The sequence below is a fragment of the Spermophilus citellus genome, assembly GCF_964194105.1.
Source record: "Spermophilus citellus genome assembly, chromosome: 12".
Taxonomy (NCBI): Eukaryota; Metazoa; Chordata; class Mammalia; order Rodentia; family Sciuridae; genus Spermophilus; species Spermophilus citellus.
In genome coordinates, this window is record NC_138198.1 from 83,393,334 (window position 1) to 83,418,608 (window position 25,275).

General features: G+C 40.3%; 1 protein-coding gene across 1 annotated transcript in view; it reads left to right on the plus strand.

Moving 5' to 3' along the window:
• The first annotated feature begins 1,452 nt into the window (after positions 1-1,452).
• LAMA3 (laminin subunit alpha 3) overlaps positions 1,453-25,275 on the plus strand; it is a 244,899-nt gene continuing 221,076 nt past the window's right edge. Inside the window, exon 1 of the mRNA XM_081263355.1 lies at positions 1,453-2,027. Coding sequence (XP_081119481.1) covers positions 1,731-2,027 — 297 coding nt within the window. The 5' untranslated portion in view covers positions 1,453-1,730. The remainder of the gene's footprint in view (positions 2,028-25,275) is intronic.

Sequence of the window (25,275 nt, forward strand, 5' to 3'; positions counted from 1 at the left end):
TTTTTTTCATTTTTATTTAGTTAGCTTTTTGATGTACAAACATTTATTTCAGTTTTTATGGAGGTAACTTATTGATCTTTATGGCTTTTCATTTCCGTGTTATGCTCACAATTCTCTCCATTTTTTTTTGTGGAGAACACATGGAAGATTAAATGGACATATTTTGTCCTATAACATATCACAGGATTTAATAAATATACCAGTCATGTCTTTGTCCTTTATCTTAGTTCCTGCGAGCAGCAGTAACAAAATTTCCTACACTCCGTAGTCCATAAACAACAGAAATTTACTTCCCATAGTTCTGGAGGCTGATCAGTTTAAGATCAAGGTGCCAGCAGATATCCTGTCTGGTGACAGTTCCACTTTCTAGTTCATAGCAGTATCTTCCCTGTGTCCTCAGATGCTGGAAGCTGCCAACCAGCATCAACTCCAGTCTCTTTTGTAAAGTTCACCAGTTCACCAGAACCACCTTCATGGCCTAATCACCTCCTAAAGTCCTCACCTCTTAAAATTATCATTTTAGGGATTAGGATTTTGGGGGATACAGGAACACTCAGACCATAAAAGCTTGCAAATGTACCTTTTTTTTTTAATAGTTGGACACAATGTCTTTATTTTACTTTATGTGGTACTGAGGATGAACCCAGTGCCTCACTCATTGTAGGCCAGTGCTCTTCCTTTGAGCCACAACCCCAGCCCCCCCCCCCCAACAAGTGTACTGTTTTATCCCTTGTTCTGGAGCCTTGCAGAGCAGCCCTTTCACAGCTGCCCTTTTCTTTCCTTCTGTTTTCAAAGCTCCAGTCTTACTTCCTCTGGACAAGTCCCCTGGTCATCCTGGCCCACAACAATGACACCTCCTCTAATTGCTTAGAGGGCCTATGTGGACTTAGTTTCAGCAAGGTGGACTGCATACTGGACCAGTCCTCAGCTCTGGGCAAGTACCCTTTGTCCTGAGGCCAGCGTGACAGCTCCAGTAACTTACGCTCAACATCTCAAAAATTGAGCTGATGGGGCATCTAAAGGGTTTCCTTTAAGGTACCTTTCTGGCTCGCTAACCACAACTCGTATTATTGGCTACCCTTTAAATGTGTACATTCCACCACTCCTAATTCGGTGAGTTTCTTTAATCCCCGCTAGTATGTGGCTGTAGTGCCAGGGATTGGACGTGCACACTGTTGAAGAATGGACAGATCAATACTTGTCTGGGGACAACGTCTTCCATGAAAGTTCTGCAGGTGGTGGCGACTTCCTGCAAATCTCTTAGGTCAGGAGCCAGATTCACTGGCTTTGGCCCGAGATCGTGAGTATCTGGAGAGCTATCTGATTTCTGCCCTGGCGCTGGGAAGGTCGGGCCGTTCTGGGGCCCCGGCTCGGGCTGCCTGGGTACTAGCCCGGGAACGCCTCTCCCGTTCCCCGCCCGCGAAGTTTGCCGTGCGCCGGGCGTCCTCAAAGACTACGCCTGCTGGCCCCAGGCTGGGCGCTGTCAGTTCCTGATCAGGCGGGTGCCCGCCCGGGCTGGTGCAGTTTCCAGAGCCGAAAAGCCACCCCCACGCCCGAGCTCCGCGCGTGGAACTAGGGGCACGGCTCCGGCGCCGCCCACACCCGGGGCTGCTCTGGCTCCTCGCGCTGCAGGCTCCACGAGATACGCACAGAGAGTGGCGGCCGCCCGCACGGCTGTGCCACCGAGTCCCTTGGCGGGTGGCCCAGGCAGGAAGACCCCGCGCCCCGGGATGGCGGCGGCCGCGCGGGCTCCAGACTGGACATCGCTGCCAGTCCTGCGGTCGCCACGGTCGCTGCTTGTGCTTGTGCTGGTGCTGCGGGTGCCGTCAGCCTGGAGTGCGACAGCTCGGGACCCCGCCGAGGAGCTCAGCCTGCACCCGCCCTACTTCAACCTGGCCGAGGCGGCGAAGATTTGGGCCACTGCTACCTGCGGGGAACGGGGACCCGGCGGAGGGCAGCCCCGGCCAGAGCTCTACTGCAAGTTGGTTGGGGGCCCCAACGTCCCGGGCAGAGGCCACACCATCCAGGTATGGTCCCGCAGAGAGCGGGGGTGGGGTGTGGGGCGCCAACTCCTTCCCCGCGGGGCAAGGCACCAGACCAAGGGATGGGTACTTTCCCCACGCGTGTTAGGTGACCCCATGCGACAGGGAAGTGTGCCCCAGCCCCGCACGTGCCAGGGACCCCGGAAGGTGGCATGGTGCCGCAGGAGCGAGCCTGTGGGAGCACTGCCCTGGCAGCATGCCGCCCGAGGCGGGGATGGGCGAAGCGCGGAGATGAGTGAAGGCTGTGGTCAGGTTCCAGCTTGTAGAGGAGAAAGTCCGAAGCTGCGCTGTAGGGATGCAGCGACTGTCCATCACCCAGGTGGCACCCGGCCAGACGGTGAGAGCTCCAGGCTTCGAGGGCGCGCCTCTTGCCAGGCTCTTCATCTTCCTGAATTTATTACTAGGCGTTGGTGGAAGTTACCTTCTGTTGTGTAGTTCAAGAGAGAACTTTCAGGTTAAATCCATAGTATCACTCTGATGTCACTGAAAAGATTCATTCCCGCTCCACCACCCACCCCCAAGTGCCACCATTCAGTCATGGGGGCAAAGGAGATCTTCAGTGATCACACTTCCGCCGGGAACACCTGGTTGAAAAGATAGTGCAGCTGGTGCTTAAGTGAGCATCTTGTGGTGTGCCAGGCTCTGACGCAGGAGCCTCCCAACCTGCTGGGATGCGGCTCAGGAGAGGAGGCTAAGAAAAGTGCTCGCTTCCTGGGCAGGGCAGCAGCATTTGAATCCAGTCCTGGCTCCAAATCCTCTGTGCTAAGTAGAAATCGCCTACCTGTCCTGGGTAGGACTTCTGAGGATGGGGAGTTGCCATAAGAGGGAGTCATTTTGGAACTTGGGCTGGGAAATAGCAGGATTATCATTGCGTGTCTAGTATGTTAGAGATTCTTTTGATGGTGCATATTCATAAATGACAAGTAGTTGAACACGCAGTGTTCTATATATATTGATTTATTTATAAATTATATGCATGTATTTGCTATTAATATGCTGTGCACATTATAAAATATGTAGTAAGAGAAATTAAAAATGATTGATGAAAATCCCTTTTACTATTTTTATATAGTGTATATATTATAAAATATGCAAAAGAGAAACTGAAGGTAAAGTAACAATAATGAAAATACCTTAGATTTTTCTCTAACAGTCCTTGAATAATTTTGTCTTTTTTAATTATTTTGGGATGTGGATGACTATAGATATACAAATGAAATTAAGTATATAATTATTTTTGACATGTTTAGTTTAGCACTTATGATTCAACAATTCAGTTGATTTTATATTAATACTTGATTTTAGTGGTTGCATAACTGAAAAAAATACACTTAAAAATATGTAGATTTAAATGAAGAAATGCATTGAACTACTGTATTCCAGAGCCAGCTACCTGTTTTATGGAGTTCTATGTAAAATGGATATGTGGAGCCCTTGTTTAAAAATTATTTAAAAATTCAAGATGGTGACAGCAGAACATTAAACTAACAAGAGACCCTATAAGTGCAAACCCTTTGTGACTGCATAGATCTTCCGCTGTTCCAGATCCCTAAATCATTGCACTTATAGTTTTCCCTATCCTTCAATTATTCTAAAGTTTTTTTAAAAGTTGAAATTTGGTTAGTAATTATTTTCTTTTCAGGTTGTATTTGGGTACTTTCTACTAGCGAAAGTACTGCGTTTTAATGTTTTAAACAATAGATTCAAAACTCACTGCAAGTTTTTTTTTTTTTGGAAAATATTAAAATATATTAGGGAAGTTTTTTCCTTGTTTTCAAAAATATGAGTATTTTTAGAGTTATGCAGTTCTATCTTTTCAGTAACAAAAAATGAAAACATTTCTAAACATCTGTTTTTCAAAATGCCTTTTCCAAGGCATACATTTCCTTAAGTAGTGTCTACTTTTGTGCATTTTGTTAAAACAACACTTTTACTTTGAAGGAACAGAGTGAGGGCCTTCAGTATTCTTTAAATATCTATCAGGCAGTAAACTGCTGGCAGCCACTTGTTATTCCAGCAAAAGTCAGCAAATTCTGAAGTTTGTGGAAACCCCCCCCCCCCACACACACACACATGTAACTCTGTCTTAAGGTTAAAAGGTCTTTTAAGTATTCTGCCATGAGATAACTGGTAAGCCCACAGTTACTCCCCATTTCAAGATAGGTTTGTAACTTTTCTGCTATTTGGGGGAACAGAATTCATATGTCCACTTAACCATGCACATGTAACCTGTGATATGTCATGGCCTGCCTTTTCCTTCAGATATTCAGGACCGTTGATAACTTATGACCAGCTGACTTGGGAATCAGGTGGTGGCCTCTAAATCATTCTGTATGTTTCATATTAGAAAAAACTAGTTTAAAAAGTTTTTTTTTTTCCATTTCCAAGTAAAATAAGGATGAGAACCAGCTTTAGTATTTACTTCTTACAACTGTGTGCTAGATTGCCTGGAACAGGCAACTTTGGAAAAAATTGTGGGCTGGGGTTGTGGCTCAGTGGTAGAGTGCTCACCTAGCATGTGTGAGGCACTGGGTTCGATATTCAGCACCACATAAAAATAAATAAACAAAGGTCTACAATATATATATTGATGCCTTTCTTCTCTTCACCTCTCTCTCTCTCTCTCTCTCTATATATATATATATATATATATATATATATATATATATTTATATAAATTGTCCTAATTATAGGTAGAGTAGAGGTGAAGAGAAGAAATACATTGTAGAGATCTTCATCTATCTCCACTTCCCCAGATTTGTCCAGGGAGGGCCACCTTCATTCTTCCCATTGATTGTTCATAGGTTAGCATTACTGTTCTGGAGGCTAATGAAAATCACATTTGCTGTTCTAATTGGGTTTCTAGAGTAGGTCATTAAATATGGGCTCATGCTCCTAGATATAGTAGGAGGTAGCTTTCTGATGTCACCCAGCAGACAATGTCTCTGGGCAGGATGTAGCCTGAAGAAAGAAAATGCTGTCTGGCATTATACCTTATTCTCCTCTGCAAATAAAGGTTGAACAAAGGCCCTGCTGAACTGTACTTTCTGCTTTCACAAGTTGAGGCCTTGGTAAGGCTGACACAAGAGAAGCATGTTGGGGACAAGATAGGAAAGTTGAGTTCCAGAGGTGGGACTACTAGACACTCACTCTAGCCCAGAGTAGGTGCCGCAATCTGGCTGCGCACAAAATCACGAGCCACTCACAGCCTTGTAGATTCAAACAGCAATTCTTTACTCCCGAACTCACACCGGCACTCTACACACGTTCTGGGGAAATTCACATTCTCTGCAAAATCCACTACTCCACCAGGCTCTAATCAGTAGGATACGCCCTATTCCCCTGCAGGGTACACCTTAAACCTGGAACCGCCCTAAACCCAAGGAGTGGGATACTCCCTAAAACCTGATCCGCCCTAAACCCGGATCCGCCCTGGTCCTTGAGCAAGGTCACCTTACTCAAGCATACATGCAATGTCACTGCAAATGACCTGAGTCTAAGACAAGCCCATTTCCACAATGGAGAATCCTTCCTCTAAGCAACATGGGGTAGGCTGACAAGAAAATTTCGATGCGTCATTCCTACTTGGCAAAAGCTAGTACAGATTTGCCTTTTGGAAAATTGAGAGGAGGAGGGAGACAGGTGGAGAAAAGGGATTATGATTAATGGTTGTGTCTAAGTGATGCTTGACCTCAATCTCCTTATATGCAGCTCAAGATGGGAAACAGAAGAGTTAGCCAAAATCGTTCTATTTCTATAAACTTTCTAAAAATAAATTTTGGGGGATAGCCAGGTCAAAAGGATTTTGCACAAAATGTAAAATAAAAAAAAGAGAGAGAGAAGGTCATGTCTTAGAACAAAATCTGGTTTTGGGGTAGTGGTCTCTCTCTCTGGTAAGACATATAACACCAATGTTGATACTTGAATGGTAGCTTGTATCAATAGGTAGGATGTTTTAAAAGTCTGCATCTTGTTTGTTGTGTGCAAAACATTCACTGTAGTTTCTCTGGAGGCAAGATTTATTTAAAAAGGTTTTATGTATTTGTTTCTGCTCAGACATTAAGGTTTTTGCGTCAGAGAGCTGTGTGATTTAGGGATTCTGTGATCTTCATAACTGCACGTTCAGTGTTTATAATGGACCTGAAATAGTGCAGGTGTTCAGAAAATGTTGAATGAAGGGATGATGGAAATGAACGTAAGTCAAAGAAGTTCACGGAAAAAGTAAACGTGAAAAATATACAAATGAATGCCATTCTGTTGAAAAGCAATTATAAATGAAACATGGTACACTTTGTGCTTTAGTTTTGAATGGTAACTTATCTATGGGATCTAATACGTGAGACATCTGACAGAAGTGATGATAAAATGGAAATGGAAGGCTGCATCAACAATGTCACCTAGAGTTAGGTAGCTGTGCTTATGCACGCTGTACTTGTAAGGGATGAAACGCACACATTTACCAAGCACATGATCTTTATTTTGTACATTGACACTTTGACCCATCCTTTATACATTTATTTATGACACTGTGATTTGCATATGGGGCTGTGTATTTAGTCTGTATGATATTGACAGAGATATGAACACACCTGAGTTATGGCAGTGAGCGAGTGTGCTTGCTGTCAGCCACAGAGCAGTTTCGGTTGTGTTTGTGTAACTTGGACTAATGGCCATAAACAGGAAAGCCAACTTCACTGCTCTGTTTATAGGGCTATTATGAAAGAAAATCATTTGTTAACTCCAACAAGGGCTTTTTCCTTTCACTGTGTGAAAATGTTGAGCAAGGGCTGGGCAATCTAAGGCTTGTACTATGTCCACTGACATATTTGTAACAATTATTAATCTTATTTACTTAAAGATTTCAAATGAATCACTACAGTCCGAAATTTAAGGGCAAAGGATTCTTTTTAAAAATGATTTTATGTTCCATATTTGTGGAAATTAGCCTAAGTTTAGCATTGAAAGCTTATATACAAAACATATGAAGAAGAAAAGCTTTTTTATCCATATTTTAAAATTGATGTGCTGTAGTTGTACATAATGGTAGGTTTGTTGTTACATATTAGTACGTGACACTATAATATAATGGGGCCAATTGCACTCCCCTGCACTTCCCTTCTCTCTCCCCTCCTCCCACTACTTGGTCCCTTTCCTCTATTCTATTGATTTCCCTTTGCTTTTCTTTTTTTTATTTGTTTGTTTATTTATTTTTTCTTTTTTTATTGGTTGTTCAAAACATTACAAAGCTCTTGACATATCATATTTCATACATAAGCTTCCTGTGAGTTATGAACTCCCATTTTTACCCCAAACACAGATTGCAAAATCATATCAGTTACACATCCACATTTTTACATAATGCCACACTAGTAACTGTTGTATTCTGCTACCTTTCCTGTCCTATACTATCCCCCCTCCCCTCCCCTCCCATCTTCTCTATCTACCCCATCTACTGTAATTTATTTCTCTCCTTGTTTATTTTCCCATTCCCCTCACAGCCTCTTATATGTAATTTTGTATAACAATGAGGATCTCCCTCCATTTCCATGCAATTCCCCTCTTCTCTCCCTTTCCCTTCCCCTTCATGTCTCTGTTTAATGTTAGTCTTTTCTTCCTGCTCTTCCTCCCTGCTCTATTCTTAGTTGCTCTCATTATATCAAAGAAGACATTTGGTATTTGTTTTTTAGGGATTGGCTAGCTTCACTAAGCATAATCTGCTCTAGTGCCATCCATTTCCCTGCAAATTTCATGATTTTGTCATTTTTTAGTGCTGCGTAATACTCCATGGTGTATGGATGCCACATTTTTTAATCCATTCATCCATTGAAGGGCATCTGGGTTGTTTCCACAGTCTAGCTATTGTGAATTGTGCTGCTATGAACATTGATATGGCAGTATCTCTGTAGTACGCTCTTTTAAGGTCTTCAGGGAATAGTCCGAGAAGGGCAATAGCAGGGTCAAATGGTGGTTCTATTCCCAGCTTTCCCAGGAATCTCCATACTGCTTTCCAAAGTGGCCAAACCAATTTGCAGTCCCACCAGAAATGTACAAGAGTACCCTTTTCCTCACATCCTCTCCAGCATTTGCTGTTGTTTGACTTCATAATGGCTGCCAATCTTACTGGAGTGAGATGGTATCTTAGGGTGGTTTTGATTTGCATTTCTCTGACTGCTAGAGATGGTGAGCATTTTTTCATGTACTTGTTGATTGATTGTATGTCCTCCTCTGAGAAGTGTCTGTTCAGGTCCTTGGCCCATTTGTTGATTGGGTTATTTGTTATCTTGTTGTCTAATTTTTTGAGTTCTTTGTATACTCTGGATATTAGGGCTCTATCTGAAGTGTGAGGAGTAAAAATTTGTTCCCATGATGGTGGACCAATGGTACAGAATAGAGGACACAGAGACTAATCCACAAAGTTACAACTATCTTATATTTGATAAAGGGGCTAAAAGCATGCAATGGAGGAAGGATAGCATCTTCAACAAATGGTGTTGGGAAAACTGGAAATCCATATGCAACAAAATGAAACTAAATCCTCTCCTCTCACCATGCACAAAAGTTAACTCAAAATGGATCAAAGACCTTGATATCAAATCAGAGACTCTGCGTCTGATAGAAGAAAAAGTTGGCCCCGATCTACATATTGTAGGGTCGGGCTCCAAATTCCTTAATGGGACACCCGTAGCACAAAAGTTAATAACAAGAATCAACAATTGGGACTTACTTAAACTAAAAAGTTTTTTTTCACAGCAAGAGAAACAATAAGAGAGGTAAATAGGGAGCCTACATCATGGGAACAAATTTTTACTCCCTTTGCTTTTCAAGTGTTTACCCCATCCCTCACCCCCACCTGTCTTTTCCTTTTTCCTCTCTAGAGTCCACATGTAAGAGAAAACAAACAACCCTTGACATTCTGAGTTTGGCTTATTTCACTTAACATAATGGTCTCATGTTCCATCTATTTTTTTTTTTGCACCACTATTATGGTGCCTTACCCATAATTTCTTCATGGCTGAATAAAACTCCGTTGTGTATGTATACCACATTTTCCTTATCCATTCATCCCTTGATGAACACCTAGGTTGGTGCCATAATTTGGCTGTTGTGAATTGTGCTGCTTCAAATACACATCTATCACTATAGTATTTTGACTGTAATTCCTTAGGATAAATACCAGGAGGGGTATAGTGGGTCATATGGTGGTTCTACTCCTAGTCTGTTGAGGAAGCTTCATACTGATTTCCATAAGGGTTGTACTGATTTATAATCCCACAAATAGTATAAAATTATTCCTTTTATCCCATATCCTCTCCAGCATTTATTATCATTTTATTCTTGATGGCTGCCATTCTGACTGGAGTGAGATACAATTTCAGTGTAGTTTTGATTTGTATTTCCCTAATTGCTAGGGATGTTGAACATCTTTTTCATACATTTGCTGACCCTTTATATTTCCTGGAGGGAACAAACTCACGCATTTTTTCTTGGAGAGCACAGTTCACTCACCAGCTAAGAGATAGGATTCCACCCAGCAGACTGGCTGCAGTTTAAATTTGTAACTCAGCAAATCACAGATTACTGGAGTATATAGATTTTTAGAGTTGTTAATGAACAGTTGGAAACTACAAATGTTCAATGCTTGAATTGAAAGAAATTTTTATATGACTACAATATGCCAATTAAAAATAAATACACAAATAACCAAGAGTAGAGGAAAGGGATGGGGGAGGGAGGGCAAGGGGAAGGGGACAGTACTGGGGATTGCAATGGAGCAAACTATGTTATATGCATTTGTAAATACGCTACAATGAACCCCACTATCATGTGTAGCTGCAATGCACTACAAATAAAAATTAAAAAAAATTAGAAAAAAGGCAAATGCATTAAAGCAGTGAGTTTTTTTAAAAGATTTTACTTTATGCTCTGAATTACTGTTGTCTTTGAGAATATCTTTTTTCTCTTCTTTCAACCTTTTTGTGCCTTAGTATCTAAAACAAGTCTCATAGACTCGTTAATATTTGGATCATTTAAAAAAATCTTCTGCCAATTTCTGCTTTTAAATTGGTGATTTAAAAAGTCATCATTAATAAAGGATTTCTATCATTTTGCTATTTTTTCTGTATGTTTTATTTATTATTTTTGTTTACTCAATTTTTCTATTATTGTCCTCTTTTGTGTTTTGACTTTTCTATGGTACTGTTTTAATTCTACCTTCATTTCCTTTTTTGAATATTTTTTAGGTATTTCTTAATGATTATTCTGAAGATTAAAAGTGGCACCCTAAATTTATAATAATTCAGTTTGAATTGATACCAACTTAACTTCAATAGCATCCAAAATTTTGTTCCTATACAGCTCTGTCCCTATTCTTTATGGTGTTATTGCACATTTTGCCTTTCTATGTTCTTCTTTATTGACAGAAATTTATCATTATCTTCTTGTATATTTATCTTTTAAGTTATATAGGAGAAAAAGAGAAAACACATAATACAATAATACTGGCTTTTATATTTACTTATGCACTTACCTGTACTCCCGCTCTTTATTTCTTGTATGGCTTTGAGATATTGTCTAGTGTCTTCATTTTGGCTAAAAAGGCTCCATTTAGCATTTCTTATAAGCCAAGTCTACTGCTACTAGCAATTAATTTTTCAAGTTTTTGTTTACTTGGGAATATCTTGGTTTCTACTTCATATCTGAAGAATAGTTTTTACTGGGAATAGAGTTTTTTTTGTTGTTGCTGTTTTTGTATCAGGGATTGAGCCCATGGGCATTTAACCACTGAGCCACATTCCTAGACCTTCTAATATTTTATTTAGAGACAGTACCTTGCTAAGTTACTTCAGGGGGTGGGGTAAGTTCTTGATTTATAGTTTTATTTTTTTCCATCAGTGCTTTAAATGTGTCATGTTACTGCTTTCTGATCTCCATAGTCTCTGATGAGAAAAAGGTCATTAATCTAATTGAGGATTCCCATTATGTGATGAATTGCTTCTCTTTTGCCAATTTCAGTATTTACTCCTTTTGACAATTTGATTATAATGTGTCCTGGTATAGATCTCTTTGAGTTTATCCTACTTGGTGTTTGTAGAGTTTCCTGGATAGATGTATATCATCAGTTTGAGATGTTTTTTAAAATATTTTTTTCTTCTCTTTTTCTTTGTCCTCTCCTCTTGAGATTCCCCTTATGTGTATGTTGGTCTGCTTGATGACATTCCACAAATCTCTTAGGCTCTATATTTTTTCATTCCTTTTGATTGTATAATCTTAATTTCCCATATATAAAACAGAATTAATATTAGTATCTATCTCATACATTTATTTGATGCTTATAAATATTAATTCTTCTTGGGTAAGATTTCTAAAATTGTAAACTACAAAGATGAGTTGTTACAATAGTCAAATAAAATTTTTGAGTAAAATTCTTTGAATACATTACAGTATATACTGAATACATTTGGCAGGCCAAATAAGTTACAAAGACTTCGGGAGCCTTCCAAATTATAGCATTGCAAATTACTTTGATTCATATTAGTAACTGGTTTAGATATTATTTGCTTATGTAGGGATATATTTTTATTAACTAAAGTAACATTTTGGGGAGAGGTTTTAATTTTTAATGTTAATTTAGGTGGCAGTAGTGTATTCTCCCAAGTCATAAATTTGTTTCTAGTTGTGATTGAGGCATTTATGAAACCTCAGTTCACTTGTGCTCAACATTCTGCATCCTTTTGTCCAGAGAGGAAACGATTTATTAAATGGTACCTGTGTGGTTAAAATCAATGGAGCTGGCTATAGTTATGTTGTGTTAAACGGCATCCTGACTTAGGAGGAGGGTGGGGGTTGAAATCCAGCCAGGGGGGATGGGGGAGGCCTGCATCTGCTCAGAGGCAGAGAGCCTTTTTTTGCTTTGCAAGAAAGAGCCACCAGGACACTGATTAGATCCCTCATGCTAACAGAGTGAAGACTGCCCCGGGGAAAGTCAGTTCACTGAATTCCATGTGTCTCATTTTTTTCTATGTCACAAACGTTGTATTCCCTCAGTGGTTTCCTCATCCTACAAGGTCATAAACAACATGTTGAATTAATAAGTACTAACTAAAGAGAAATATGGATTTTAAGAGATTATTGATGCACCATAACTGTGAGAGGTAGGGAAGAAATCCATTTATCCATTTCTTTCAAGCTGTGGCTCATACCACACATACTGTAAAGGAAGGTACCAAATGAAGGGCATGCGGAATGATGAGTAGGGGAAGCAGCCTGATAATCAGGGTCTTGCTCCCCAGCTCAAGACAAGAACTTCATGTAACACATGCTTGGCATTGTCCTAAGCCACTTTATGCACATTGAATTCTTAATCGTCAAAGCAATTTATGAATTTACGAATGAGCTACTTTAGTGTGCTTATTTTATGGATGAAGAAATTGAAGCACAGAAAAGTTAATTGATGTGCTTAAGACCACACAGCTAGTGTGTGGTGAAATTGGGATTCAAACCAGCTTCTCTGACTACAGAGATTTTGCCTTACCCACTAGACCACCTGCCAGAGCTGAGTGAGCTACTCTACCTTCAAGTTCAAGCTAAACTTTCAGCCACCTTGCTAATTCCAGTCATCACCTTAAAACTGTTCATTTTCACATCTGTTTACATCTTAGATCATCAGCTCTCAGAGTGTGGGGCCAACTTCTTCCTGCTCCTGTCTGTTTCCCTGTGGCAGCCTGTCTTCATGGAGACTTCATGAAGAAATGTTCAGAGGGCAACACCAGGATAGAATTTTTCTCCCATAGCAACAAACAACTCGATGGAAGTGTTTGACAACCCCACCCCCCTCAAAAAGAGTACCTGACTTTCAACATGCTGTCTTTTTTTTTTTTTAGAATCTTAATATTTATTTTTTAGTAATCAGCGGGCACAACATCTTTGTTTGTATGTGGTGCTGAGGATCGAACCCAGGCCGCACGCATGCCAGCCGAGCGCGCCACCGCTTGAGCCACATCCCCAGCCCTACTTTATTTTATTTTTAAATTTTTATTTATTTATTGGTATGTGGTGCTGAGAATTGAACCCAGTGCCTCACACATGCTAGGCAAGTGCTCTACCACTGAGCCACAATCCCTGCCCCACAGCATGCTGTCTTTTGGAAAACAGGTGTGGCCCTGATGTGTTCAATTTCAAAGCAGAGTTGTCTAATGCAGGATCTAAATCCAGTGTCCTTGGCATCTTGATTCCAGACTTCTAGTCTCTAGAACTGTGAGACAATAACTTTCTGTTTTTCTAGTTTGTGCTACTTTGTATGGCAGTGCTGGAAAATTAATATAGTAACTTTTTAGCTTCAAATCACTTACTGCCAGCAGTATTATTGACTGGTGTGTGAGTGTTATCCATGTATGGGAGAACAGAAGATGGAGGACAACAGGTGAGGCTCAGTGGATGGTTCCAGGGTCTCTGTTTTTTTTTTTTTTTAGATTTTGCAATCTGTTAACTCAAAATGTGGTGCATAAACAGAAGGAGGAGAGCTCTTTGCTGACCAAATACTTAGGGATCACCCATGTTAACAGTCAGACTGACTCTGTTTAGGTGTGATCCTTGGAGTGTGGCCTGAATACCTTCTGGTTCTCCTGGATGTGTGATGTTCTGCAAGGTTGATTTAGGTGATGTTATGCTAGGGTCATCCTTTAAAGCCTCCTGGAAGCCAAAAGCATTGGATGTACTGCATTCCCTCTTCCTCATTTAGCATCTTAATGTTAGCAAAGTTAACATAAAAACCGCCACAGTCAGCCCTTCTGTTCATTGCAGCACTATTAACAATAGCCAAGATATGGAAATAATATAAGTGCCTATAGACAAATGAAGGTAAAGAAACTGTCTCTCTCTCTCTCTCTCTCTCTCTCTCTCTCTCTCACACACACACACACACACACACACACACACACACACACACTGCAATGTTATTCTGCCTTAAAAAAAGAAAGGGAATCCTAACGTTTGTCACAACATGACTGAGCCTGGAGGATGTTATGTTAAATAAAATAAGCCAGACATAGAAAGACAAATATTGCATGATTTCACTTATATGTAGAATCTAAAAATGTCAAAATGGAATAAGCTGAGAGTGATGACATGTGTCTGTGGCCCCGGCTACTTGGGAGACTGAGGTAGTATAATCAAGAGCTTGAGGCCAGCTAGACCTGTCTCAAAAAGAAAAGAGTTCAGTGTCAGGGGATGAAGAGGTGGGGCAAATGGGTATGTCAATCAAGGGTACAAAGTTGTAGTTATATCAGATAAATAAGTTCAGAGATCTAATGTACATCATGAGAACTACAGGTAATAACATTGTATACTGTGTACTAGAAATGTGCAAAGAGAGATTTCAGATGTCTTTGCCACACCTGAACACACACAAAGGTAATGGTCTGAAGAGCTGTTAATTTGCTTGACTATAGTAATCATTTTGCTATGTATATAAAAATCATGTTTTATATCTCAAATATATACAATAAAAGGAAAAAAACAGAAATAGAAGAAGGAAGGAAGTGCCAAGCCAGTGCTATATGTGGAAGGGGAAAGGCTGCTGGCCTTGCGCCTGGCTAACTGCAGGCAGGGTGGCTGGAGTGGGGGATACTGTATATCTGGAAGCCGTGCACCCACATTTTGCATATAGACCAATTGGCTGAGTTCATTATTACTAGTGAGGGCCCTGGGGGCTGCATCTGGGGGAAGAGAAGGATGGGATTGTGAATTGAAAGGTCCAATTCCTTACATCCTGGAATAGACTTTGCAGACACTAAATGTGACTGAGCATTTATGTGTGCATCGAAATGGTGGGGAATATTCTAAAAATAGTTTAGATCACATAAAATAGTTTGCATCGTGATTTGATGAGAAGGCAGAAATTTCACTAAATTTCTGTTCTTACTCCTTCTCCTCTGGTTCCATAAAAAGGGCCAGAAAAGCCTCTTTGGGGGCGGTATCTCACTGTCATCTGACCTTTGCCTGGTGATGATACTCCATGGTGGGGTGAGGGGTATGGAAATGGAACATGGGGGAGCCAACACTCCTCTCCTCTTTTCCTTCTTTCCTGCAATGTCACAGTGAGTGAATAGTCTTGGTTGGTACTTTTAATTTAGCTCAAATGCTCTAATTGACCACGTTAGTAACCTGGAAGTTGGGTGGGGCTGGTAAAAAGTCTTTTGAGGTGATCCTTAAATTCTTACTGATGATAAAGAACTGTGCTATTTGGAGATTTGAGTGTATTTTCAGTTACTTGTGTATAATGCTCATTTGCTTCTGTGTTTGTATTGATTGACATCTATCGTGTACCAGACATAGGGCTGGGGACAGTGGACTGAGAAAACAATTCAGAACAAGGCAGAAAAAAATCCCTACCCTCTTTGAGCTAGCATTGCATGGGGGAGTGCAACCAATGAGTAACAAATAAAATGATTTTAAGGTTGTTACTGTGCTTGGGAGAGATTAAATAGGATTCTGTGATAAAAGTTAATAGGAGGTATTGCTGGTACAGAAGCCTGGGGATGAGAGGAAGTCAGCCTGTGAAGAGGTTGAGAAAGTGAGTTCTAGGCCGAGGCACCGGCAGGACTGAGGACCCTAGGGTGGGAAGGTACTTGGTGTGTTCTAGGAACTCAAAAAACCATGCAGTCCTGGTTGTTAAGTATGTTGAATGTTGTCCCTTAGTGAGACTTTGGTGGCCTTTCCAGGTTTTGAAAAGATTGCATCTTTTTTGTGTGTGTGTGTGCATTGTATTCTTTTTATTATTATTCTTTTTATTTATATATGACAGCAGAATGCATTACAATTCTTATTACACAAATAGAGCACAATTTTTCATATCTCTGGTTGTATACAAAGTATATTCACACCAAATCATGTCTTTAAACATGTACTTTGGATAATAATGATCATCACATTCCACCATCATTTCTAACCCCATACCCATCTCTTGCCCTCCCACTCCTCTGCCCTATCTAGAGTTTGTCTATTCCTCCTATGCTCCCCCTCTCTACCCCACTATGAATCAGCTTCCTTATATCAGAGAAAACATTCAGCATTTGTGTTTTTGGGATTGACTAACTTTACTTTACATTACCTTTTCTAACTCCATCCATTTACCTGCAAATGCCATGATTTTATTCTCTTTTATTGCTGAATAATATTCCATTGCCTTGAAAAAACAGGGGAGGTAGAGAGGGAAGATGGGAGGGGAGGGGAGGGGAGGGGGGATAGTAGGGGATAGGAAAGGTAGCAGAATACAACAGTCACTAATATGGCATTATGTAAAAATGCGAATATGTAACAGATGTGATTCTGCAATCTGTATTTGGGGTGAAAATGGGAGTTCAAAGCACAATTTGAGTCTAATGTATGAAAGATGATATATCATGAACTATGTAATGCGATAAATAATCAATAAAAAAAAAATAAAATGATATACTTTATAATTTCTTAAAATAAAAAAAAAACTGAAAAAGGATGAATGGAAGAGTTGAGAGAATTGGGGCAATGGGAAAAGAAAGAAGGAAAGAGTGTAAGGATTTCATAGGGAGATTCAAATCATAACCCAGGGGACTAGGGAAAACCTGATTTTAGGAATGAATTGGATTGGGCACAGACTCTCTTTGGGGACAGTATCTGGCTTTTAGTAAGTCAGTAATTGATGGTGGAATGAATAAACTATCAGGGTAGACCCATTTTTATTAATCAGCTAGGCTTTGGGATAAACTTTTAAAAGAGAAAGTACTAGGGTTTGGGGCATTAAGTGGGAAAGCCTAGAAACCTCTTTTTTTTTTGGAGATTTTTAAAAATCAGAGCATTATAGTTATATATAGCAGCTGGGTTCAGTGTGACAAAATCATACATGCATGGAATCTGATTTCAGTCCTGCTCCCTCTCCTGTCCCCACCCTTGCTTTCTTTCCCCCCATTCTCTTTCCCTATTACATTAATCTTCCTTTTGCTCATTTATTTACTTTTGATTGGTGTTTTCTAAATATACATAAAGGTGAAATTCCCTGTGGTATATTTACATATGTATATAAAATGATTTTGTTAAATTCATTCTGTATTTCCTCCCCTTTCCTGTCCTTTCTCCTTCCCTCTAGAGCTCCTTCTTCTCCACAGATCTTCCCTATATATTCATGATATCCAACTTCCCCACACTGCCTTCTTTCCTTTATTTGACTCTAGCTTCCACATATTAGAGAAAACATTTGACCCTCGATTTTCTGAGTTTGACTTATTTTACTTAGCATGATGTTCTCCAAGTCATACATTTTTTTTTTTGCAAAATAAAATTATTTATTTTTTCTTTCTGGTGGAGTAAAACTTCATTGTATATATGTACCATTTTCTCAAATCTGTTCAACTATTGATGGGCATCTGAGCTGATTCCATAATTTGGCTACTGTGAATTGTGCTACTATAAACAATGAAGTGACTGATTTTAGTTCTTTTGAGTAAATATCAAAAAGTGAGGTAGATGGATCATCTGGTGGGTCTATTCCTGGTTTTCAGAGGACTCTCCATACTGCTTTCTAGAGTGGTTATACTAATTTGGAGTCCCACCAGCAGTGTATGAGTGTGTCTTAGGAACCTCTTTTTGAATGGAAGGGAACCTCAATGAAGAAACAGTGTGACCAGGAGAGTGACAGTCATTTTTTCTTTCCTCTCTGACTTGGCCTTATTAAGCAAAGGGGGTCAGTACCTGAGAGGTTTCAGAAGCTAGTGAGATTCTCCAGGGAACAGCCAGAGTTGACCATGGGAGAGCAGTGTTGAGCATGAGTGGTACCTCCTGGCCAGATCTGGCCTGTGGTCAGAAGTGAGGTGCTGATGCTGGAGTCTGGGGAGACCCCAAGGAATAAACAAGCAGATTTTCAACAGGGTAGAGAAAGTGAGCCTACATTAGATTAGACGGTGCTTTCTAACTGCTGAGTTAAGTGACATAGGTATCAGCCTGCGTAGCCTGTCCCAAGGCTAGAAATTATCACCAAATCACTAACTTGTAACTAAATAGTTCATGCTACCTTTATTTATTAATTAAATCAAGAAATATAAAGGTTTTTTCAGATACTATTCTGTGATTATTTCAGTGAACAGGCTGGCAAGGTCCTTGATCTTAGGGCAGTTATAATCCAATAAAGATGGGTTATGGTTTAGATATGAGATGTACCCCAAAAGTTCAGGTGTGAGACAATGCAAGAAAATTTAAGGGTGAAATGATTGGGTTATGAGAACTTAACCTAATTAGTACATTAATCCACTTGAATGGATTAACTGGGTGGCACATAGGGTGTGGCTAGAGGAGGCTTGTCACTGGATATGTGCCTTTGGGGTATATATTCTGTCCCTGGTAAGCATAGCTCTCTCTGCTTCCTGCTGACCATGTCCGAGATGCTTTTCTTTTCTACCATGATGTTCTGCCTCACTTGGGGCTCAGACCAATGGAGCTGTCAGTAGACCGAGACCTCTGAAACAGTGAACACCAAATAAACTTTTCCTCCTCTAACATTGTTCTTGTCAGATCTTTTAGTCACAGCAACAACAACAACAAAAGCTGTCTAAAACAAGACCATAATTGTAAAAACATAGATTCTTCAGCTAATAGAGGGCAGCACTTCATCTGAAAGAGATTTAGGGAAGATCTCTCTGAAAAGAGAGGGATGTTTGGGTGCAGTGTTTTCCTGGGATAGGGAACAGAAGGTGCAAAGGCTGCAGAGCAGGCAGGAGTGACCTTGGAGAGAGAGAGAAACAGCAAGAGAGTCAGTGTGCGGGGAGTGGAGCGTGAGGTGCAGGGATAGAAAGTGGGATATAGTTTCAAGCACCTTTGTTTCAATCCTGAGGAAGCAATCTGGTAGAAGGGAAGGACTGAGATGCAGCGGGGAGAGAGGGGGGTGGAGAGGGAGTGGGAGGGGAGAGGAGAGGAGAGGAGAAAAAAGGCTTATGATTGCAGATGCCTAGTCCTTTAGCAGGTAGGAGGGATGGGATTGAGTGTGTGTGTGTGTGTGTGTGTGTGTGTGTGTGTGTGTGTGTGTAAGTATGGGGACTTTGTATTGCAGATGACTTCTCCATTGCAACAGCAGGGAGGACAGGTATATGGTATAGACGCAGAAAAGATTGTGGATTAGGAATAACAGACAGTTAAGCAAATCCATAAGGTAAGAGTAGGGACAATGAGCTTTAATAATGTATGAAATAATTTCTAGAAGAGTGAGAATGAATATAGTGGAATAGTGTATCAATACAGAGAAAACCGGCTGGGGTTATGGCTCAGCAGTAGAGTACATGCCTAGCACGTGCAAGGCTCTGAGCTTGATCCTCAGCACCACATAAAAATAAATTTTAAAAAAGGTATAAAAAATATAGAGAAAACACAGCTTTCCATTATCTAAGGATGGAGAAGCCTAAATGCATCTTCCTTTACTGGATTCATGTCCAACTCATGTGTAGCTAGTGCCCAGTGTTCTCTGGTCACCTCCAATCTTCAGGGTGCCTGCAGGTTCAGGTACTGCACTTGTACCACTAGACAGCTGTCGTAGTCAGCTTTTTCATCCCAGTGACCAAAAGACCTGACAAGAACAACATGGGGAGGGGGAGTTTATTTGGGGCTCACTATTTCCGAGGTTCAAGTCCACAGGTGGCCAACTCCATAGCTCTGGGCCCAAGATGAAGCAAATCATCATGACGGTAGCCTAACACACGACAACCAGGGAGCAGAGAGAGAGAGAGCTCTGCTCATCAGGCACAATATATGCCCAAAGGCTACCCCCAGTGACCTACTTTCTCCAGCCATACCCTACTTGCCTACAGTTACCGCCTGGTTAATCCATATCAGTGGATTAATCCACTGATCATGTTACTCCTCTTATAATCAAATCATTTCACCTCTGAAAATTCTTGCATTGTCTCACACATGAGCTTTTGGGGGATACCTCATGTCTAAACTATAACAACAGCTATTCCCCCTTCTTCCTTCTCTCTTCTGCCCAATCCCAGCACTTCCTCTTGAAGTCATCCTTGTCTGCATTCCTCTCTTGGTCCCACCATTTGGACAAATTGCTCCATCTCTTGGGGCCTGTCTCCTTAACTCTAAGAGTCTCATGATTGTCCCTACATGGTGGACTTGTCATGGTGATGAAGAGTGAATACCTGGGAAGTGCAAGGTGCCATGAGTGATGTATGGGTGTTGCCCTTTTGTCATCACTGTCACCCAGGAAGCCACTCTGTGACTGCTGCCCCATTCTTCACTATGGTGTGCCCTGTGGATGCCAATCATCATCGCCCCTGTGGTTCTCAGACTGTAGTGCACAGTGGAATCACTTGGGGTGGTCTTAAAAATTCTGATTCCTGGATCCCACCAGAGATGCTGATTCAATAAGGTCGGGGCAGGGCCCAGGAGTCAGCCTTTTCAACAAACACTGAATTGGTTTTAGTGGCAATGTTGTCTTGTCCCTGGTGTGGAGCTTCATAGATGGCATCTCATTTAATCCTCACAAGGACAGCACAAGATCAGCAGAATTAGCCCATTTTAATAAAGAGAAACCAGAGCCTCAAAGGAAGCTAAATACTTCCACTAACAGCTGTAATTGGTAAAGCCAGGATTTGAACCTCTGTCTATTCTACTCCCACATATGTATCTTTGAAACAAGTTAGAAAGACCTCCTACCTCTGCCTAGAATTTTCCTTGGATGAACATAAGTTTTGAACTACATGCATCACATTTTTCAGACATTTCCTTATCCTCTTTTAAAAATATTTTTCATACCTGGAACCAACTCTAAATTCTTTGATTTCTCTCTCTCAAATCCCTAACTCCAGGAACTTGGCCCAGGTAGATATGCATGCTCCACCCCCTGGTGTCATAAAGCCTGTGTGGAAGGTACAGTGCTGGATGCTTTCTGTGTTCTGTGCAGTTGGCACTCACCTCACTGTACTCAGACATTCTGGAAATTTACAAGATGTTTGTCTTAATCACTGTAACCAAGCTTGTGTGCTTTGGTACTTCTCAGAAGGGAGGATGCTCTGAACAGGATCTTTGCAAAGGAGCAATCTCCGTTTGACATTGGCGCACCACAGAATGTTCTCCAGTTCAGGGCTCCAGCTGGCTTAGGTTTGGGCACTTGAGACTCTATAGCTTCCAGAACATTAGTGAGTGATGGCTAGCGTGCAGTGCGGTCCATGGCAGCATGACTGTGGTGGTTCATAATGGGACTGTGGGTGGATGAGTGTGGTTCATTACTCATCTTGCCAGGATTTCTGTGGCTGCTATGGGGGCATCTAAACGATTGTCGTTAAGTCTCTATTTTTGGTTTTGATGGTAAGTTCTTTCCTCAACTGTGTCTCTTTTTACACATCTGGGAGTGGGTCAGGTATTTGGAATATCACATGATGGTTATTTCAGGGCTGCCACACACTCCATCCAAATCTAAGGCAGGTCTCCTTGATGGAGCTTACAGACTAATGTGTCCAGGATGGAGTGTCTTGAGCCATAAGTAATGTCACCAGATTCAAAGGCTGGTCCTGGTTCTAGCATGTCCTAGCTGTGTGGCTAGCTGTGTGGCTTGAGACACTTCACCTGTTTGAGATTTGATTTGTTCATCGTTAAGTTTTGTGTGCTTTGATATAAACCAGACCGGGTTGTGAAAATTAAGTTAAATATGGTGCACCTCTCCTGTATGCCCATACCCTCATGTTTATGTAAATCCAAACACCTTTTTTGGAATTTGGGGGCTCAAATCATCTCTCAGCCAATCCAACTATTAGTGTTTGTTTTTACTCCAGTATCTAATACAATGCACTCCAGATTGTGGGTAATTTGGATAAGCTGGATAAATGAATCAATGTTAAAGCAATAAAACAGAAGTTATGTTAAGGGACTGTTATAATCAATGCCTACTTTCTTAGACCAATACAGTGTTTGCATTGTGGATTCAGTTGCAAAGTATTGCATGAGAGAGAGGGCTTTTAGTTAAGGAGAATCATTAAAAATGTTATGAACTAGAAGAGACTATATTTTTCCATCCTTCTAAAAAAGTGGAGGTCACTCTCTGAGGGACAAACATGACTTACCCCTGGGACTACCACTTTTGGAGCTAAACTCAGTTTAGTTGTTTATTTGAACAGTCTTATCCCCTTTCTACCCTCTCCCATTACATTTTCTTTTTATTTTTTTATTTATTACATAGATGACAATAGTGGAGAGCATTACATTCATAATTATCCATTTACAGCACAATTTTTCTTAACTCTGCATCCCATTACATTTTCTACTTCCTATATAACTGGACTAACAATATCCTCAGCATGATTCGAGTCCTTGTCCTGTTTATCTTTTGGTGTTGAATAGTTTCTGGTACAGATTAGATGATCAGAGCAGATTTGTTGCATGGTTGGATGAATAATTGTTCTCTCTCTCTTCCCTTCTCCTCTTCAACTTCTGTCAGTTTTGTCCTGCTTTTATTTATTTATGGCTATTTAAAAAACCATTGGGTCTCAGGTGCAGAATTGGATTAAGAATGTCATAGCTCTCAGGTTATGACATGCTCCTACTGTTGGTTTTTGCATAGCTGCTTGTATATATGGGTGTGTCTTTTACATAGTACAATAAGCATCCATGAACCACTACCAAAACCAAAACCAAAACCAGAGCCTTGATGTTAACCTATGCCTAAGAATATAAAATTCCCCCCATTCTCTCTGCTTCTTACAATCACGAATCTTTAATCATTCCTTTGCTTTCTTTTTTATATAGTTTTAAAAATCATATCTGTAAGTATTTCTTTAAATGTAAGTGCTTTTCATTTTGGTTGCTTTTAGCTTTATAAAAAGCATACCATGCTCTTTTTCACTTAAGTTATTGCTAAGATTCATATATATTATTTCATATTATTGCATATTTTTATTTATTTATGATTGTTTATATATTCACTCATTGTGTGAATATGCCACTGTCTATTCAGCTACTCTCCTGTGGCTGAACAGTTAAGTTAGTCCTAGAATTTTGCTTCTATGAACAGTGCTGCTGTGAATATTCTTGAAGATGATGCTGACAAATATGTGCAAGAATTTGTTTCGGGGTTGTGAAATTGTGGGTTGAATTTCTGCATTTAGGAAAATGTGAATTTTTGATGTTAGGAGTAATACCAAAACATTTCTCAAAATTTTATACCAATTTCTTTCCTACTATGAATTTTCTAATATGCATAATCACCAAACTTTAAATCTGGGCCTGATGAATGGGTATAAAATAGTATTGCACTGTGGTCTGCCTGGAGCCCTAATGATGCTCATGGTAAACATATCTCCAAATATTTATTGCCTCTTCTGTGAAATGTCTATTCTTCTTTTGGATCATTTTCTGACTGAACTGTTTATGGTTCTCTTATTGATTTTAAAGAGTTTGGTATATATTTCTGATTAGAAATGTTTGTTGATTTCATGGTCCTTGTTCAAATTTTGGTTCTTTGGAGTATTAAAAACCACCCCAAAACTTAGAGGCTAAAACAATGAAGGTTTTCCTCTCCACAATTCTGTGGGTTGACTGGGCTCAGCTGGATGGTTCTTCTGCTGCATGTAGTATCAGGTGGGGTAACTCATTGGTTGGGGTGGACTGAAAGGTCCAAGATGTGTCAGGTGTCTCTGTGCTCTTCCACTAGTCCTCTCTAGTGAGGTATGACTGGTTTTTGTTATAGCTTAGTGACTCAGGGGTAGTTGGTTGTCTCACCCAGAGGCTAGCTCCTGAGACGAAAGAAGCAGAACCTGTCAGCCCTCGTAAGGCCTATGCATGGATGTCCCAGAATAACACTTCTGGTAAAAGAAAGTAAATAACAAAGTCAATCTGGACTCAAGAAGAGAGAGTACCCTCCAGGGAAAATACCCTTTCATATTTTTGTAGTTGAAGTAGCCACCATATACAGAGAGATGGGGGATTATTGACCACGTGCGTAGTGTGAATCTCTTCTTCTTGTAACTTTTCACTTCTCTAAAATACCTTCAATGAACTAAAATTCTTATTTTTAATTTAGTTGATTTTATCTATGTATTCTTTTGTATCTGAAGAAAACATCCCTTGCTCTAAGTTCTCAAGGATATTCATGATTTCCACTAAGAGAATTTGTTTTATTTTTGACATTCGAGTTTTTAGTGCATCTGAAGTTGCTTTATGTTTGTGACTTGGGTAGAAATCCAATTTTGCCGCAGCAGCCCGGCTGGCTGCGCAAAATAACGGGGGGGGGGGGGGGGGGTGACGAACAACTTGTATACGTTGATACAGCAGGAGTGGAAGCCGTTTATTGTAGGACAGGAGTGGTATTTATACATTCCACACAGCTTATCTTAATTATCATAAACTAGATACAGCAGTCAACCAATAAGAAATCTCCACACTTAATGGCTCGCTGGCGTTACTTCACAAACCACTCCCTCTGGCAAAATGCCAGGCGCCATCCAGACTTGTTTACAGACTCTAACATTTGCCAGGTGCCATCCTGACTTGTTTACAGACCTTAACACAATTTTATTAGATCTAGAAGGAATATCTGTGGGATAGAGAATATCCTTCCTTCTCCCAACAATTCTTATTTTTTGCTCATTTTTTTAATATGCTAAGATTTCTTAAGTGCAATGGACTGTTTTCTGGTGCTCTGTTCTATCCCAAAGTTCTATTTTCTTATCTTTCCTCCCTTAATTACAATAGCTTCAGAATAAGCCCTGATACCTTGAAGGGAAAAATGTCTTACTCTCTCTCTGGACTCTCTTTTCAGCAATGTCTGAACTTTTCTGGGTCCTTCACAGTTATATATACATTTTGTAATTATCTTATTGTGTTTCAAGACAATAGGAAATGGTGTTTTTTCCTTTAATTTTCTGGTTCTTTGTTGCTACTATGCAGCACATTCTAGAGCAGGCTGTGAGTTTAAGTTTGTTTCTCTGTCTTTATCTACGTGGGAGCAGAGTAGTTCAGTATGTGGAATCCTACCTTGGCTAAGCATGGTCCTTTGACCCAGTTAAAGTATATTCAACCTAGAAGAGAGGCTTAAGTTCAGCTTGTTTTTTTCCTTATTGGTGCATTGTAATTAATACATAACAGTGTGATTTGTTGTTAGGTTCAGTTTTTTAGATGGTAATTGGTAATAAAATTCTTGCAAAAACAAACAACAACAAAAAAAGAAAAAAAGCCAGAATCAATATAATCTGTCTACAAAAAAACAAAAAAGAAAGAG